We start from the raw sequence: 20,927 nt of genomic DNA, 5'->3' as shown, positions 1-20,927 counted from the left end.
TATGTTACATATAATTAATTTTTTAATCAAGAATATGATATATGTTCAACAACAAAATGTTTTTTCAGATTTGATGCTAGATAGAGCATACATCTCATTTGGACGACCCATGTATATTCAATGGTATTTTATTGATGAGTAGTCAAGACCAGAGACACCCAAGAAATCAAGTAATGAATGCTAGCATTTCGAGTGTTATAGAAAATGATATTGAATATTGTATGCCTTGAATTCCAAGGAATAAAGGTAAGATGAAAAACGAAGGGGCAGATCGCCTATGACAAAGTTGCATATTAAGTGGGTCCAAAGAGTATAAACGTAAGGAACAAAATGGCGTGTAGAGAAGGGTAAATAATATTTTAAAAATATCTGTTGTAGTTTGATAGATTAATTAATTCTAATAGAAGAGTATTGGTGTAAATTTGAATTTGATACTAATATAAATAGGAAATATAAATATAATTTTAATGAAGGATTAATATGAGAAATTAAGTTTGGTGTGAAAACAAGTATAATTGTAATAAATGTTTTCTATATATTGTATGTGACTTAATTAAAATCATCTCGGCTAATCAATCATTTAATGCATTCTTATTTTGTAAGCAGTCTTTCTGGCTTTTTTTTTTAGAGTTATTTTGTTCTTGCATATTCTAACGGTGTTGAAGAATTACCAATCAACTCCTATGTGGTAGTAGAGCTCCAATGTAGCAAATATATTCCAAGATTTAAGGGTAGTTATATGCATTGAAGCATTTTGAGGATGCATTTTGGGGTTCCAAAGACCTCACAATAGAATTTAAGCTTCAAAAAAGTCAAATTTTACTTATAGTTTGCAAGATTTCATAAGTTTGGTCAGATCTGCAATTGTTTGCTACTTTGTTGTAAGATTTGAGTTACTAAATCTTGGAGGTAGTTGACTTTTGGGGGCACTTTAGGAAAAATATGACCTTGTTGTCATGTTCAAAAGGCTTGAAAATTTAAGATAAATCACCAAACTATCAAAACTAGAGACTTTGATTTGGAGGAATCTAAGGTTTTTATTCCTCCTCGTGGATGCAATTTGTATAGACATATAGATTTGTGAAGATCAGCACTGAATTGTATAGCATGGATGCATGCTTTTGACATAGTCACTTATTTATTGATCTAGAATTTTATTATTTGAGAAGTGTATCATTGTTGTAATTATGGTTATGCAACTCTTTTGTAAACACTTTAATAAAGGACATTACGAGTATTAACAAAAGGACATTCAGACACATTATAGGTGGATTATTATTCTACCTCATCTTTATGAACTCATTCTTGAGAAAATTAGAAGAGATTTATCTAGGGTTAAAACAATGATCATATCTTGGGATTGATTTCTTGTAGTTTTTGTGTACGCCTCTTTAGAGAAACCTTTAATCAAATTTCAAGAATTAGGTACCCACATATTATTTGGACCAAGATCCAAGATATTTTTGGAGACTTACATAATCCTCCATTCCTAGATGATCATGCTACATATCACCTCATTCCAATTAAAGAAGTGGAAAATATTCCCTTCAATGATGATACCTTATAGGAGTTTTTTAGTATAATAGAAAACTTGAGTGTGTTGATGATCTGTAGAATTCTCTTGCAACTCCTATTTATCTAATTGAGATGATGCAATCATATTTTGTTGCCAATTCATTGAGAACTTTTGATGACTTATTACAATATGTATCTTATTGTCTTCTTGATTGTACTTATTTATTTATTAGACCTGGCTTCTTTGGTTGTGGAGTCTCACAATTTTAACTTGAAGGATCAATTTGAGGGGCTATCTCTCATATTTGAGGACACTCATGACACAACTATTGTCACTTCATAATTGTCTTTCGATCTTGTTTAAACCAATTTATAATTGTTTCTTGAGTTTCAACTCTTGTTGAGATTAGGTATGCATCTAATTGGTTTGTGACATCTTCATCATTCAAGGGCTTCACAACATGCAAGTATATATCAAAGATGTCATCCTCAAATTTAAATTTGCTTCCGACCAATTGCTATTCATAATGGGAAGCATTCTTGCATAGCACTTGGTTTTCTTCTTTCGAGAGGTAAAATTGTTGTTGCATTAGAATATGTTTTGTCTTCGAATACTCACTATTTCTACATGATATTAAACATTCTAACGGTGACTATATTGTCTCTCTTTTCTTATTATGGTGTATTATTGATTATAATTTCACGACGGATATAGTCCTAGGGGATTATCATTGTGTTTGCCATACATCATCCATTTTTGTATGTTTCTTTCTTTGTGATAGTAGTTGTCACAATGGATTTCTTTCTTTCTTTGTTAATGATAGAATTGCATTATACATAGGTACCTAACATGGTTTTTTACATTGAGCGGCGAGTTGAGGCTCTCTCTATTGATGTTGTCATTTGCCATCTCAAGGGGCTTTGGTATCCTCTTCCAGGTCTCCATGCTTGGATTTCTAAGCATTGAGAACCTATTATCTCATACTCAACTAAGTTATTTCCTTTAGTGAAGGGTTTCTTCATTGCTAGATTTGTAATCTATAGGATAAAGGTCATTCTCTATGAAAAAAATTTCACTTGGTAAAATCGCTTTCAATTGATGGTTAAACATTGACACTAGTTTCTTAATCTCACCATTGAATCCTTTTGCAAGTTTCCTATTTGGGTTCGACTTCCTAGCCTTCCACTTCATTTATGGGTGGATTTTATGCATGGAGAAGTGGCTTGGGGTTTAGGAGATTTTTTAATGGTAGATTTGGAGTCCTCGGATATCCTTCACTCCAGATATGTTTGAATTCTTGTTGATATAGATGCATCTAAAAGTCTTCTTGCAGAGATTTATCTCTTTTCTCCAAAGGGTGCTTAGATTCACACATTATATTATGAAGGATGCATTTTCAGATGTAGAAAATGTTTCAAGATAGGTCATGTGGCAGAAAAGTGTGACTATGAAATGGCTAAGCCTAAGAAGCCATCCTCCTGATGGAAGGGAGCCTCTTTGCAACACTATATGATATTTTAAAAAAAATCTCAAGAGGTGGAGATTTCATTAAGTGAGGCTTTTTTGGAATCTGTGTTGAATGATGACTTTGTTTCATTTGTTCCTGACTCAGCTTCAATATAGAATGCTTTAGGAGGGGGTGAAGCCCCCCTTATTGAATTGGTTTTTGTTCTTAAGATGATTGCAACTGATGTGGGTTTTATTGTTGATTCTATGATTGTTGGCTTTGTCTAGCAAATCGTTGTTGTGACTGCTTTAGTTAGCTCTGTACAATGAAATGTTGAGGTAACTACTCATGCCCTCGATGAATCAACTCATTCTATGTACAATTTTTTTTACTTTGCAAACCTCTCTTTCTTATTTTGTTAATGTTAGTTCTTGTTTTGTTGTTTTCCCTTGCTCTTAGCATTGTGTTGACCCTCCCATGTCTTCTACATCCTCTATTTTGGATTCTCGAGTTTGGTAGGATGAGGTTGCCAAGGTAGAAGAAGGTTACTTCCTAGTTATGGAAATATATTCTAGGATCGCCCCACATTTTGATATGACTATACACTCCTAAAATAAGGGAGGCAAAGGAAAATATGATCTTTTTCCTTTTACTTTGCAAGTTGTAGGGACTTGGTTTAAAAACCCACTTGAGCAATTTGGGGTTGGTTTTTATTCTTCTTGATTGCTTCTCCTAGGAGTTCTTGGGTGTTACTGTCCTTGACACCATTTCTTTGGTTTGTTCTAAGTTGCTAGACATTTATTGCTATTCTATGGTAGCATTTGGTTGTTGTGAGGATATCTCGTTCACTCTTCTCATTGTATAAGGTTTCAGGGCCCCTTCAAAACCTATTTTTCTCGTTATCAAAGACATGTCTTTCTAGCCCACACCCATCATCATAATCTTGAATGTGTGTATGACAGTCTTCTCCATATTTTGTACTTTAATGGGATTGGTGTGAATAAGGTCGTGTACCGAGTATTTTCACTAGTTCTAGTAAAGGACTTATTCACATAACTTAAGTTTACAGAGGTCTTGAGTGTTGTTTTTAGAAGCCTCAATCAATAAGATAAGGCATGTCGTATCTTGTATTTTTTACTTTTATTTGAATCTATTTTCCTGGGTCATTTAGTAATTTATTGAGATAGTGGTCTCTTGAATAGAATTAAGATCCACATGCCAAAATCATGTCTTATACTACCTCTCAACATTGTCTTTATAATTAAGGGTGTTTCATTATATATTTCATATTCAATCAATCATTTAAAACACCATTATTATGCAATCTATTCTTGCCATTCTCTCTTATGAAAGTTATTTTAGTCTTGCAAGGACTTTGGGGGAGTCAACTATTAATGCCTAAAATTGTCTAATTCTATTAGATAAAAGTATTGGTAACTTTTTAAAATCAACATTTATTTATATCATAAGATGATAGATTTTTCAAAATCCTATAGTTGTGTGTTGTTTGATTATATTTGGAAATTAATATTGGTTACTGCAAACTAAATCTTAAAATATACTTTGATTTTTATTTGTTCATCTTGGATCTACTTTTAGATTTGATATGCAATAGGTACTTTTTTTTCATATATTCCTAAATAGTAATGGAAGATGCTTAGTTTTAAAGTTGATGCGCATATGATGGATAATCGTGCTATTTTAATTTGAGAAAAATATATAACATAACATTTGATAATATATATAAAACGACTTGATGGCTAGTGGCTCCCTCTTCTGCCACCCACTAAGGAAATTAAATGAATCAACTTGCTATAATTTTGCTTCCTTAATTTAGATCTAGGGTCATGGATGTTGTTGGAAATGATTTTGGAGATGCATGTGAATTTCCATTTTTGTATGTTGGTTTTGAGGGTGAGCATGTATGTATGAACATTGCTTCTGGTACAAAGAATTTTGTTGTGACAATGCTTGTTGTGTTGGTTATTTTGTGCATGTCATCTTTGGGAACACTATTGAGAAACATGTTTTTCTTAGTCTTTCTCCTAAGGCCAAATCTTGGCCTCTTACCCATGCCAAGACCTCCTCTTCGATGTTTTATGGCCTAGATGTGATGGATAATGTGGACTTATACCAATCTTGTGAATTTTTTAATAGACTTGTTGGTTTTTACCCTCTCAATCGAATCTTGAACGTTCGGTGACTAATTCTTTGAGACTCCTAGTTCCCATTAACATTGAGAATTTCCCTTGTGCTAAGGGTATTTTTATTTCAAGTTTTGTTTCTTCAAATGAACAAGATATGGTAATGAGCAAGTTGTGGGTTTTGGGGCTGCATTCCCTTTCAGCCAAACCTAGGATAGTCTCATCCAACCCTTTTATTGAACCACTTAGTGTGATTCTAGTGTAGCTCTATCTCCCCAATCTTCCTCTACATTTTTTTGGAGAGTTCTTGGCAACTCTATTGGTCATTTCTTAAAGGTGGATGATACAGTGAAATCAATGGGTCTCTCTAACTTTGCCTAAGTTTTGATTCACATTGGCATCTCTGTGCCTCTTTATGGAGATTTGGTCCTTATGGTTGGGGATATGCCATGGAATTAATTTTTTAGATTATAAGGTTCTCAGCTTTGAATGTCACTGATGGTTTTCCACTATTCATTCAAAAATTGATTGTTCTCTCTTGTCTTGTGAAGGTGTTACCACTTGGTGGAAGGAAGTTGATGATGAACATTTGAATGTGATGGATTCAAACTCTTTCTTTGATGACTCTTCTCAAGATAATAATAATTTTTTTAAGGATTATGTCCATTCTAACGATTTGGCCTCCTCATACCCTATAGATCTCACCCCACCTCTTGTTTTGATTGTAACCTCCTCTAGCCATTGAGTTCCATCTTTCTATGTTGCTCATAATTTTTATCGATTTTTGGCTAATGATCTACAACTTTGTAAGCATTGTACCCATTGTGATTGTAGTCTTGAAAGTAGGATTTCCCCACATGTTGCCCCTTTTTGTGAGGATCATAGTATATATTATTGAACAAATGGTAGCCTAATGATGTAGTAAAGGTCAATCTTCAATTTCTCATTCCCCTCCCCACATTGTGGGTTAGTTGTAAATATACTCTTGATGTGAGTTACTAGTTCTTTTGCAAGTGTTGTTTTAATGGTATATTATTGACCTTGTCGTATGTATGTATGTATGTATAGTGATCTTATTTGTTGTTAGTGCTCATTGATCTTTATTGACAATTTGGGTTGTGGTTGTGTAAGGGACAACACCCTTATTTTGCTACGATTTTAATTAAAATGATTATTACGATTTAATAATTTGATAATGTATGAATATATGATTATTTTTTACCCAAGGAATCTTACAAGTTTCGAAGCATACAACTATAACTTGACAATCATATATAAAATAACACCAAAAAAACTAAATTCAGAGTAAGGAGGCCACATTGTAGAGAAATCGATAAAAAATTATCAAGCATGATTCATACAAAATATGTCCCTAACCAAGATGTCTTAATATTGTTAAGTTTGAAAGGAGTTGAACCCTTGAAGAACAAAGATAAAGGCAAACAAAACATGTACTGTGAGTGACGGGATAAACCAAACCACTTAGCCAAACCAAAAAGAGTGAGATAAGACTATGATAAAGATATTAGAAATAAATACAAACAAAGATGAAGTTGTGTCCCCTAAGGTCCCACTTAGACAATATTAGATCTTAGATAAATTGGCCTTTGACCTAGCACTCTAGCATGGGTTTGTGATAAATATTTAGGAATGCTTTTCTTCCTTCTACTAACAATAGTCTAGGAGATATCTTCATTTGGATTCTTATACCAAGGGGAAGTAACAACGATTACCTCTCTAATAGCACAACCACCTGCAAAAACTAAGATGGTGATAAAAGATATTGAGAACATAATAAATAATTTAGGTGATAATGTGATTGAATTTGTGGCTATGTTATTCAATTTATCATGTTGGATATTCTCTTTAGAATTCTTATAAACTATCATGTTATGGTATAGATTCTTATTTATGCCTATTATAAATAACATTATAAATGAAACTTATGTTATCTTTAGTATTGATTATTGTATTAATCACAATACTTATAGAATCACTGTATTAATTCCACTACTTACACTTAGTTAATTCTAGTAGATAAGTATCATATATAAAAAGTAGACCATCTTATTCAAGTGGTTGGGTCCAGTGGTTTTTCTCCTCCATCTTAATTATGAGATCTCAGTGTCCATAAAAATAAGAGCATCTAGGAAGTGGAAGCATCAACCCTCAAATAAGCGACCAATATAATTTGCCTACAACTTCATAGCATTGAACATCCCAAAATTAGAGGGAAATATTAATAAATCTAACCTATACCATTTGTGCATTTAGAGGCCCAATAAGGTAAAATAATGTAAACAAGTCTTTATGAAGAGAGAATACTCTTCCCAAGCCTACAATTTATTCTCAAGAACCTAATCAATGTCCTTTGGGGAGACAAAAAAAAATGAAGAAAGCATTTGCATAAGAGAAGAGTTTAATCTTATCCATGACAAGAGGCCTCCAAGTGTCCACTACCAATTTGTGAAGGTCAAGTAAAGAAGGTCATAGGTAATTTATGTACAAAACTCTTAAGATAATTGTAGTCTCCATATTCCACCACACCACCAAGGAGGATTTGACACAAAAAGTGGGATGAAAATTTTCCTTCAAATGATAACCAAAATTGGAAAAAAAAAATCCACAATGTTTGAATAACCAATAGTGTGAGGCTTTTTCACACTATTGGTGTTAATGTAGGTAATCAATTTGTAACCAATCCCAAAACCAATAGTAGCAAAAGGAAAATGGACCTAGATGCAAGCGCAACGCTAGAGCTAGGTAGGCAATAAGTGAAAGATGACAAACCCACATTGGAGAAATGGACATGTCACAAAAAGATGGGCTCATGGCTTCCCAATTCCTAAAAAACTATTTTCATCAATCATTATAGAAGGCAAGAAAACTTATTTTCTTAAAATTTGTTAGGTAAAGATAGGAGTGGGAGTGATGTCATATCCTTGTCAATTTATTTAATATAAGATTATAGCCTAACAAGGAGTGTGACCCTTATAAAAAAAAGGTCTAACAACAAAAAAATAGACCATCAATAGAACATAAATAAGACAACATGTATTGACTAGAAAAATAATCACCATGTATAAAAGAAGCTCTTCAATAGAAAGGACAAAGTCACATTCCAAGAGAATATGAGAGACAATTCGAAAAACACTTCTATTATCTAGGAATTTTTATCCTTAGGTTACCCAATGAAGTAGAATCTGCTAGGGCAGTCATGAACATTGTTGGGTGAAATTGTGGTACAAATATTAAGGATAAATGATAAGATTAAGAGCCAATTCATCTCACATTTAAATATCAATATGGGGTCGTAAACTCGTGAAAGGTATAGTGGTTATATACTCAAGGGATGAAGATAGCATGCCAAGTGGGGATGGATGCAACTGAGAACATGTGGAAGGAAACCTACAACAAACTAAAACAAAATTGGCGACAAGAGCTAAGTTGAAACCTACAATAAATCAAAACATAACTGGCGACAAGGACTGTCACTTCCTACGGAAGGAATTGAACGTTTAAATCTAAAGGAAAACTATTCTAAAAACTAGAAAATATTATAAAATATAAAATCTAAGCTATAATTTAACATTGCATAAAATAAATAAGAAACCATAGAAATATGAATTCACACTTATATCTTAAACAATACATGAATCAATAATTAATTACAATAATATGAATTAAAACAAGTAAGCTAACATAAGAATTTTATATAAGAAACTAAATCAAAACATACATAAAATAAAACACACCCTAATCTAAAGCAAATCACCAGTCATTCTGAGACGTGGATCCTGCCTCCTCAGTACGCCTAGTGATGACAAATTAATGCTCTTCTACACTCCTTTGATCATAATGATAATTCTTTAATCATCCAATAATATAGAGTTTACACAAGTTGCTACTACAGGAAACTCACGTACAGAGGTATGAAATATTTGATATTAATCTGCCCCCCTTTGTTTTTGGCATACCATATATATAAGATCATACTTATAACAAACTAAAACTAATTGAAGGAAAAGAGAATAGTTTGTTTTCTAGCTATCAACAAATATCAAAATGGAATGGCTCACATACAATTCCATTTGCTAGCCACATTATAAATCTGTTGTAACAACAAGAAAAAAATAGAGATGGGAATGGTTATATTCTTGTCCATCTTTGTAATCATATGTACCACAAATTGTCCAGCAAATTAGATCTTCCATAAATCAATTTCCACGTGATTAAAGCCATTGCAAAAAAACATGGAGCATTTGTTGGAGTAAATTTAGAAATTATGATGTTTAGAAAACTGCATGTAACTTCCAAACGGTTTGGTCGCTAAAGATTTTTCCATGCAAAAAACTAAATGGCCTCAATTTGAAGCTAAATGGCCTCATTCTGCACAAAACCCAGATCGTGGATTTTTTAAATTCGTCCTTAGTTTTTTGCAAATTGAAATGCAAAATAGACTATGATATTTTTAATCGACAGATTTTTCTCTTTTCAATAAGTCCACATATCTTGTATTATATGTTCCAAGATATATAAATATATGTATTTCAAGGCATAAAATAACTATATTGATTAGTAAAATCAATCAATTATAAAGTTTCATTAATATATCTAATTTTTTTATTAAGTATTACTTATTTATATTTAACCAGATGCAACGTAAGATAATAAAAATATGGATGAAATGGAATAGAATAGAATATGGAAATGAATATGATGGTATGTAAAATGGTGAAAAGATAGTATGAATATGGATCATAAATGACTCTCATCATTCGCCCCAATTTAACATATTGTACGTCCTCATGCAATCATAATGATCAGGAGGCCTTTAGTTTTCAAATGCAAGTACTTAGATTTATGGCCTAAACCATGATAACTCATATAGAAACACAAATCCCTTTCTTCACATGAAAAGTTTTTTTTTTTTTTTCCCTTCTTCAATAGGGATATCTATTTCAAATTTTGCATAAGTTGTTTCTCTTTTCTATCTTCTTTTTCTTTTCTTTTCATTTTTTTATAGCATCATAGTTTACAAGGTTACATATAGGAAAAAATTATCTCAATTTGCACAAGAGGAGTTTAAATGGGTGAAACAGGAGAGATAAGAGACAAAGTAAAGGCTATTGTATGATGGATATAATGGATAGTGTGATGGAAATATTAAGGGTGATGGATGGAAGATAATAGGATGACATTCCTCCCCCCAACTTAAAGGTTGACCGTCCACGGGAAACAAGGAGAGGATAGGGAGGGGTGTTGCATAATGATCAACATAATATAAGAAATATAAACAAAGTTAAGAGATGAAACAATGAAAAATAAAATTGATTATTTTACCAACATGCATGTCCATGGATGCCAAGGTCCAGAAGCCAAAAGATCACTGCAACTATGAACCTCAAACTGAGAAAGAACCACAAATGTGGACTAGAGTAAATGTTGGAGAAAAGGTCGCCATCTAAAAGAAGCAATATAAAGCACACTGAAGGGAGCTTGATCCATTTTCCATAGCATCTCAACTTAATGTGTAGCACTTAGGATATGTGATCAAAATCATGGTGATCACCAGAAACAGAAGTATAACCACACAATGTGCAACAAGAGATGCAAGAAACACCAAGAGAGAAACAACCAAAGAAGTAACTGGGTGTCCCTGAAAAAAAAATGGTTAACTCAACCGAATTAGTGCATTTTTTTCATTATTATTATTATTTTTTCTCTTTTTTTTTTCAAATTTTGATAATGATAAGTGACCACTGGCAAGCCAGTTTTCAAGCACTTACTGCTTAATGGGATGTAAAAATAGTTTTCACCATTGAGAGTTTATTTTTCAATTAATATCTGTCAGAAACTAGTTTTCAAATATTAACTGACCAACAACACCCGAAGGTTTCCATTGTTGGATCTTTTATTGCTTTTTTTTCTTTTTCTTTTTCTTTTTCATTTTTTTTCTTTTTTTTCATTTTTGAATAACTACATAGAATGACCAAAGGAAAAAATAATTCCTTCTATGGATGACAAAGAGTGATATCATCAAAAACCTGATTTCTTTCCATCTCTTGACAAAAGGCACTATTGAAACTAGGTTATATAGTGAACTCGAAATGATAACCAAGAATAACCTAAGCAGGAGAACCATTTTCCCACAAAACCAATCTTGATCCATGTATCTAATGCCACTGATTATGGAATCGTCTTGTAGAACTTCAGAACATGCACTAGCACACTTGACTAAAAGAATTACTGATAACAAGGACAATTCTCAAAAGATATATTGCTCTATGATGACACCACATAAAGCTATGTTATCTTATCTTAATAAGAATATGAGGTATCCATTGCATGAAATAACACGCCTTCATTACCAGAAAACCAATTGTAGTCACCAGTGTGTCCATAAAACTAGAGGCAAATAGAGACCAGGGTAAACTTTAAGAAAGTTGCCTCCAAAAAAGGATATAAAATATTGGCGAATCTTTCATTATTTTGAAAAAACAAAATTATTTCTATTGGAAAATTTTTCAAATTTTTATTCTAAACATGATTATTATTGGCGATTATTTTTGAATAATTTTTTTCATTTCAAATATTGATGAATCTCAATAATAATAGGAAGTTCATTAATCACCATGGAATATTACAAATCAAAATTGAACATTTTTTCACCTCGTGGAATATTATGAGGATCGTTACATATACTTTAAATCAATAGCAAAAACTAAATATTAGTGATATATCCCTAAAGTAACTAATAATTATGATAATTATTGGTCAGTTCAATTTAATGTCTCCAATAATATATTATATTTAGGTGACTCAAATCTAATCATGTAACAAATAATGTGGCGAATATTTGAATTTAAATTTTTCAATAAAATAAATTATTGAGCGATTTTAAATATTCTAGAACTAAATTTTATAAAACTATGGCGATTTAGGTTATATCAAATCTTAAGTTATTAGCCAAATTACTAGCCAAAAAATTCTAAAATTAGCCAATTTGCGAATATTAGCCACTAAAATATACCTTGATAGAGACACATGTCTAGGAAGGCATGTGATGATTTGCAATACACCCAGGATCCTTATGTATTTCTTTAAGTTGTCTTTGGATGTGTAGCTATATAAAATAGTACTAAAAGATTCTGGAATCTCATAGACCAAATTAGAGACCACCATGCTCCATATAGCTGGGAAAAGCCAAGATAGAGTGTTACTTGACACTCACACAAAGAAATATTACCAATTGATATCATCTCTCCAAAATAAGAGACTTGTAACCACATTTTCAAGACCAAGCACATCAAGTATAGTAAAAAAAGATCATTCATTCAATAACTCTACCATTAAGTAGGCAATTTATTTTTGCAAATGATAGGTAGAGCTATTAATATGAAGAGATACTTGATAATAATAACAAATGGATAAATAACTAAAAATGCTTGTGTATATATAATATCAAGAAAAATCAACACAAGAACACATACCTTTAATTGGTTGAGATCCCACATGCGGAGGTTTACCAGAAGGACCAATGAAATAATGGATGGAGGTTTATCGTAAATCAGCCAAGAGTCACAAAATTGGAGGGATTTCCCTCCAACTTAACTTCATGCAGGGTCATGAGAACATTAAGAAATTTTTAAGCAATCAAATTTAAGAATATCTTTGAGTTTTAGTATGTCCAAAGAATCAAGAAAGTGATTCAGTGCCTATTCTTTATGAATGATCATCTTAAGATACAAAAACCAAGAATGAGAAATATATAGATATTAAAACCTTGATTCTTGTTAAATGAATGAGTCATCCATAGTGTATTTAGTCAGCTCAGGATAATGTAAAGAATCAACAATGAAGAATAATGAACATCCATTTGCAACACATGTTATTTGGTCATTAATGCATTCAAATCCTTCAAGTTTTGTTTAATTAGTTGGACCCAAATCAATAAATGTGTGAGGAATATGCATTTTTATCATAGGCTTCCCAAGATCTATATATTTGAATATTAAAACATTCTTAAAGGGTAGGTCTTGTAAGATATCATTTGGTATCATACACAACACTTGAATGATTAAGGTATACAATATATCATCTTTTGGTGCATGATTAATTCCAACACACATAAATACCTTTTTAGTATGAAATCATAATGGTTTATTTCCTTATGTGTGTGAAATATTTCAAAATTTAGCGATTTAAGAAGTAGATAAGAAGAACTAATATGGTGATTTTTAAATTGGTAAATATGTTCCTCTACTTCTTTGAAACCAAAATCACATTCTTTATCCATGTCATCAATTTCATGCATATGAAAAAGCATCAGTGAAATCTCAGCATTATATGTAGTTTGATCCACCTTATTATGTGATGTTTTATTAGGAATTATGAAGTCCATTGGTGGATATGTTGGGGTGGATGGTGGGTGAAATGAATGGAATAAGGATAGTGGAAAAGGTTGTATTGGATATAGAGTAGGTGGATATGAGTAGAATGGGAATAATGGAGATGGTAGAATATAAGATGGATATATAGGTTGTTGTGAGAATGCATGATTATATTCATTGTGCACACCAGGTGGAAAATTATGTTTTGAAGAAATATTTTGTCTTTCCAATGTAATAGAGTAATCCATACCTTGATCTTCTTGATTTGGTGTATGAAATTGTTCACCAATTACAAGGAAGAATTTTTCACTTACATCCTTAGCATGGTGAGGCTCGCAAAGATATAGTACTTCATTCACCATGTGTTCTTTATTATTTGTGCATATAAATTTATCACCTTGTCTATGACAAATAAAACAACAAGCAATTAATATGTCACTCACAAAATCACACTGTTCTAAAAATTCATCAGTTATATCCTTTTGTTTAGATGTAGAAATAACAATTGGACATCCCTGTGACAATGGAAGATCAAAGATCATTTAAGTTGCATTCATTAGGTAGTGACTATGTAAAAACATCACCTTTGGTTGACGCAATTCCTCCACAAAGTCTTGTTTTCAAATTTGATGTTGGACTACCTTGAAAATGCATCATTTTAACAAACAAAAAATTCGTCAAATTTCTCTTTCTTTACCAATTACTCACAACAACAAATTATAACATAAATAATGGATCTAACTTCTAAGACCTACTTGCAAACAATGCACCTAAATGATTTACTACAGCACAAACCCAAGGTATCGGACTGAGCAAGGTCGACGCATGATCAGACACTCCCAAAGGCGCATTGTTCCTAAATTGACTTACTATGATTCACACCTTTAATATCTTTCCTCAAAAACGGTGCCAAAAATGTTGGGTGAAACTGTGGTACAAATATTAAAGATAAATGATAAGATTAAGAGCCAATTCATCTCACATTTAAATATCAATTCGAGGTCGTAAACTTGTAAAAGGTATAGTGGCTATATGCTCAAGGGATGAAAATAGCATGCCAAGCGGGGATGGATGCAACTAAGAACATGTGGAAGGAAACCTACAACAAAACAAAACAAAATTGGTGACAGGAACTATCACTTCCTGGCGACAGGAGCTAAGCTGAAACCTACAATAAATCAAAACATAATTGGTGGTAGGAATTGAACGTTTAAATCTAAAGGAAAACTATTGTAAAAACTAGAAAATATTATAAAATATAAAATTTAATCTATAATTTAACATTGCATAAAATAAATAAGAAACCATAGAAATATGAATTTACACTTATATCTTAAACAATACATGAATCAATAATTAATTACAATAACATGAATTAAAAAAAGTAAGCTAATACAAGAATTTTATATAAGAAATTGAATTAAAACATACATAAAATAAAACACACTCTAATCTAAAGCAAATCACCAGTCATTCTGAGAAGTGGATCCTGCCTCCTCAGTATGCTTGGTGATGAAAAATTAATGCTCTTCTACACTCCTTTGATCATAATGATAATTCTTTATTCATCCAATAATATAGAGTTTACACAAGTTGCTGCTACAGAAAACTCAAGTACAGAGGTTTGAAATATTTGATATTAATCTACCTCCCTTTGTTTTTAGCAGACCACATATATAAGATCATACTTATAACAAACTAAAACCAATTGAAGGAAAAGAGAATAGTTTATTTTCCAGCTATCAACAAATATCACAATGGAATGGCTCACATACAATTCCATTTGTTGGCCACATTATAAATTTGTTGTAACAACAAGAAAAAAATAGAGATGGGAATGGTTAGATTCTTGTCCATCTTTGTAATCATATGTACCATAGATTGTCCAACAAATTAGATCTTCCATAAATCAATTTCCACGTGATTAAAGTCATTGCAGAAAAATGTGGAGCATTTGTTGAAGTAAATTTAGAAATTATGATGTTTAGAAAATTGCAAGTACCTTCCAAACGGTTTAGTTGTTGAAGATTTTGCCACACAAAAAGTTAAATGGCCTAGTTCTATACAAAACCCAGATCGTGGATTTTTGAAATTCGTCCTCAGTTTTCTACAAATTGAAATGCAAAATAGACTATGATATTTTTAATCAGCAAATTTTTCTCTTTTCCATAAGTCCACATATCTTGTATTATATGTTCCAAGATATATAAATATATGTATTTCAAGGCATAAAATTACTATATTGATTAGTAAAATCAATCAATTATAAAGTTTCATTAATATATCTAAAAACTTTATTAAGTATTAATTATTTATATTTAACCATATGCAACATAAGATAATAAAAATATGGATGAAATGGAATAAAATAGACTATGAAAATGAATATGACAGTATGTAAAATGGTGAAAAGATGATATGAATATGGATCATAAATGACTCTCATCAAACATAGTGGCCAGGTGTTGAAGATGTGTAGGAGTATCAGTAGAAGGCTATTGTAAAGAAAAAGTAGAATTATAAGGATTAGAATGGACCACAAGGCCAAAGGGGGATGTACCTAAAGTAGAAAGGATGATATCCTAAGATGCAACAGAAGCAAGAATTTGAAGAGCAACAAACCTTGATTTTGACCATCAGTATAAGCAACGTCCATATTTTTAGGAGTTTCCTCTTCATCAAAAGATAATGTGTCCTCAAAAAAAGAATCAGAAACACAAGAAGTCAAGTGACCAATAGTTGCATCCTTCCACAAAGCAGCATATAACACATAATAGAATAGTCAACAGTTACGTGTTGAATAGAGAAGCAATGTCGACAATGAAAGGGAAGCTCCACATAATCCATCGCTTGAGACCATGCCATATTCCTTGCCATGAGTACCACATCACCTGATAGCAGAGAAGAGGTATCCATATTGACCAAAGTGTGTGTGAAAGTAGCATGGTACAAAGTAGCAGCAATTTCATTTTCCCTCAGGAAATGACCAAGATAATTTCCAATATGCTCAAAGGAAGAAATCTTCAAGAGATGGAGTGGTTGATTGGAGAGGAAAATCCAAACTGAATGCATATTGAGTAGTTCATTAAGAAGGTTGAAGGATGTTATCTAGGGTTCAACAAAAAGAGAACGATTGTTCCAAACCTAATACTTTTTCAAAATCAACTCATAATATGTGCTAAAGGAATTACAATTCACAATATGAGCTAAATCATGTGCATAAATGAGAATCACCATGAGATTGAATTAGAATAATTATTAGTTCAGGATAATAAACTTATTTATAGGTTTTGATGTCCCAAAAGGTGAAATAATCTAATCTAAGCATTTGAAGTGACCTAATGTTTGTGTCAACCATTTAATTCATCAAAATTTGGTTCGAATTTTGCTTATGCAGTATTTAGGGGGTTTAATAGAAGATTTTTCATCATTGTTTTAATTTTTTTAATTTTATTGTTTCAATTTATTTCATTTTTTAGTAAAATATCAACAAAACAAGTGTAATGACTCATTAAAATTATATATATCACTTACCTTATTGGTTGTACCTTTTGATGTAGCCCACTTGTCCATCTTTCCAATCTTTCATGAAAGTTGAAACATACTTCTTGATGTCTACAATTATATGTTCCTTAGAATCATCACTTAAGAAGGCTATGGAAATTCTCCAACACGATTCCTTTTAATTGGAGTGTGTTAGAATTTCCCATGATTTCATTAGGAGACTAAGGATAAGAAGGAAGAAATAGTAAAAACACTTTGTCTTCTTATAGACCAAATAAAACAATTGTGTGGCTCCCAAGAATGCATGATATATATACCTCTCCATTTTTTAATTCTAAAACCAATAGTTAAATTTACAATATATTAGCACCCCTCTGGTATATCCCCATGATTAACATCAAAAAAAATTGTTTTATTCAAATCCAATGTTATGATTTGTCACTTTTGGAATCCAAAACATAGTCTCACTTGTCCTTAAGCATTTACTATTGTATGAGGAATGTACACCAAGTGTTTTCAAAAAGTCTATGAATGAAAAGTTTCTTTGTGGCCTTCTTTGATTGTAGGTTATTTTCATTAAGGTCAAGGAAATAGTGCTTTAGAAGTATTTGGGAAAATGCAAAGGGTTGGCAATGATCCATATGCTTAGGTTTTACCATTTTTCATGGATCTTATGGTAGCATAGGCAAGTAAGAGGAGGCTAGGTACGTCCATGGTTTGTAAGGTAATATTGGGTTTAAAGAGGATATTTGTGTTGGAAATGTTCTTGTTGATATTGTTGAAGTATAGCATGAGTTGAAGTGATCTACTCATTACATTGAGTATTTGTATTCATGATTTATATGAACATTATTTTATGTCCCATATTACTGATAAGAATATATATGCATGTATGTATGTATGTATGTATGTCTATGACTTACATAAACTACGGAACATGACTTTGTTGTAGCCTCTATTGGATTGATTTTATTAAAGCTATCTCATTGATAATAAATTGTCCTTAATATATATATATATATATATATATATATATATATATATATATATATATATATAATATTATATTACATATATGGTTAATATATTAATATTATATATATGTTAAAGATGAGTTATGCATATAGTTATTTATAAACTAAATGGTGATTAACTATAGAGACATGTCTCCTCTTCTATCTTATACATATATGAGATCCAAATCTGCATTTGGAAATCATCAATTACAATGGCAATGAAAATACATTTGCAGATACGATCTTAAGTTACTTTAACATGCTATCAGAACCAAAATCTGTGAATGATAAGACCACAGGATTGATTAATGCCATTAATATGTGAAACGGATGGCCAGACAAATGGAACAAAGAATGGAGGAACCATGTGGGGTCTCCATCTGCATGATTAGAAAGACAACAAGCAACAGACATCGGTACAAAAAGGGGAATGACTAGAACAGAGGATAAGACATTCAATAGAGTGAATAAAAGATATAATAGAAGAGATATGATTGGAGGAAAATGAAAGTGACTTGGACCAGGCAAGGTGCAATAAGGACATAATAATATCACAACGGATACAAGAGGGGAGGCATCATGGATTGGAAGAAGGTACGTGGAATTGACAATTACGTAAACCAATCAAGGAGGTTACATTCCAATTAATAATATTTGAGGCATGAACTAAGTGCAAGTGAATTCCATTGCCAGTTAATTCCACCGCCAACACAGGATATAACCACATATTGAATTACAACAAATATTGTCTTATACAGTCGACGTGAATATGCACAGTATGTAGACGTCAAGTAATACAAGGAGATTGCAATCCACATTGGAGCAGAGTATAACCGTCGGGCCCCATCTCAAACAAAGCTTGGGGAGGAAACAACCCTTCTCAGTTGTCACTAGTGCATAGATCCCATCCATATCAGGAGAACAGGCAAGATAGTGGGACAAGTGTAAGAAGTTGTTCGACTCATAAGAATGCTTTATCAAACGTTCCCATTATTGAATGCATTCTTGGTAATAAGGCATTCGACAGGGAAGAATATAAAGACACCCATGTCATTGGGGAAACTAATAATCATAGAAGAAAACATGGCAAACACTCAAGCTCACCCTGGTCAATATGGAAATTAAGGAGATCGCAGGAGAGTTGGCGAAGACGATGAAGGGCAGAGGAATTAATACCATGATGAACCCATTTACACATCAACTTATACAAACCACATCGAAACCAGGCTGCCAAAGAAACAGGGTTACGTCAGGAGGTGCACATACTGATAATCCATGTCAATAGTGCATTGACCGTGTGAAACAAGTTGTAGAGGGTTAAAGGCCATTTACGTCATTTCTACGTTGAAGACCCCACCGATCAGAGGTATACGTATTTTAATAAAGTATGGTGATTATATTTCAAGTTTATAGCTTATATTAGGTTCATAAGATAAAGTTATGTTGTTTTTATTCATTAATATAGTACATTATATATTATTAGTATATTATTATTGTATCCTTTACATTTATATATAAGTGAATATACAAATGCAAAATGTATAAATATAATCAAAGGATAATTTAAATTAGATGTTTCATTTATATATATTTAAATTAGACTTTTACCTACATTATATTGAAATGATCTTATTTATTATCCTTGAGTATTTTGTTATCTAATCTTTGTAATATCTCGCTTACTTATTTTTATATACACTTGCCTTGATCTTTTCCTCTAAGAATGTTCTTGTAGGAAAAGGAGGATTAATATCAAATTCAGAGAAAGTCTAACACTTTGTTAAAGAAAAGTTTATTTTAGAAGCTTAGAAGGTTTATGTTCAGAAGGTTTCTGACGCATTTGTTAGAGGGAGTAGATAGAGGATATGGTTTCATCAACTGTCAGTGATATCAATCATATCGATTCAAAAGGAGTAAACAAATGTTGTGATGGAATCTTTAATGATTGATATATTGTAACAGTCAAGAGGCTGAAATTCATGCAACTATGAGAATGAGCCTACCCCTTGTGTACATCATAAGAAATTTGTGACTTTAAATTAAAGTATCTATGAATCTCTCTTTGATAAATGAATCTTGACGTATGAGTTGTAGAGTCATTCAAGTGGCACAATCATACTCAATCAAGATATTGGCGTATTGTGGACAAGCTTGTGTTGGCTTCTACTATCAAGCTTAATGAATGTTTGGAGCTTAAATGGATGAAAAGAGCAAGTTGTGACTTAGAAAGAAGTTGTCAAATTTGATGTGATGTTAAAGCATATGATGATATAAGAGTGGGAACTTTACATTGTGGGGGGGAATAATAGGCAATGTTTCACTCTCACTTGAACCATCCTTAGAAAAGGAGATATTCCATAACCATCATGGGTAGATAAGTATTCTTATCTTTTGCATTTATCTAATTTGTAGTCTCTCTCTTAATTGTAATTCTATAAGGGTTATTTGCTTTGATCTTTTCCTTTATGTTTGAGGATATTCTTACAAGAAAAGAAGGTCGGTGCTTCACATATGCTACCAAATATTGTGTAGACTAAATCTAATGATAGTAGTTCCAAAGACCCTAATGATTAAGATAGATAAAGTGAGGCTCTTGAAGAAAACATCTTTGATGATTAAAATTATGAGATTCTTCTACATTAAGAGGGAGTACGACATTTCTTCTAAGGCAATACTGGAGCTTAGAAGATTAATACTCAGAGGAAGTATAGAAATACATGTGGCTGACTACATGATGTTGATGGGCCTACTCCTATGTATATCATGAGGGATTGATGAGTTTGATAGGAATCCTTGGGAAAAGAGAGTTTCTGAGGAAGTAACAAGAGGACCTGACTTCCCAGGATTGATGTTCAGAGGGAGAAATTTTGAGATGAAATTCTTTGTGGATAATATCTTCTCTATGAG

General features: G+C 32.0%; 1 protein-coding gene across 1 annotated transcript in view; it reads left to right on the top strand.

The window, feature by feature from the left end:
- The window catches only part of LOC149567028 (uncharacterized), a 105,226-nt gene extending 105,039 nt beyond the window's left edge, over positions 1 to 187 (top strand). The window contains exon 4 of the mRNA XM_089820249.1: positions 69 to 187. Coding sequence (XP_089676375.1) covers positions 69 to 74 — 6 coding nt within the window. The 3' untranslated portion in view covers positions 75 to 187. The remainder of the gene's footprint in view (positions 1 to 68) is intronic.
- Positions 188 to 20,927: the final 20,740 nt, after the last annotated feature.

The sequence above is a fragment of the Cupressus sempervirens genome, chromosome 3 (genome assembly GCF_028749045.1).
Source record: "Cupressus sempervirens isolate cs-2001-9-10 chromosome 3, ASM2874904v1, whole genome shotgun sequence".
In the NCBI taxonomy this organism is placed as follows: Eukaryota; Viridiplantae; Streptophyta; class Pinopsida; order Cupressales; family Cupressaceae; genus Cupressus; species Cupressus sempervirens.
The sequence above is the reverse complement of the archived record's forward strand: the minus strand, read 5'-3'. Positions and strand labels throughout refer to the sequence as shown.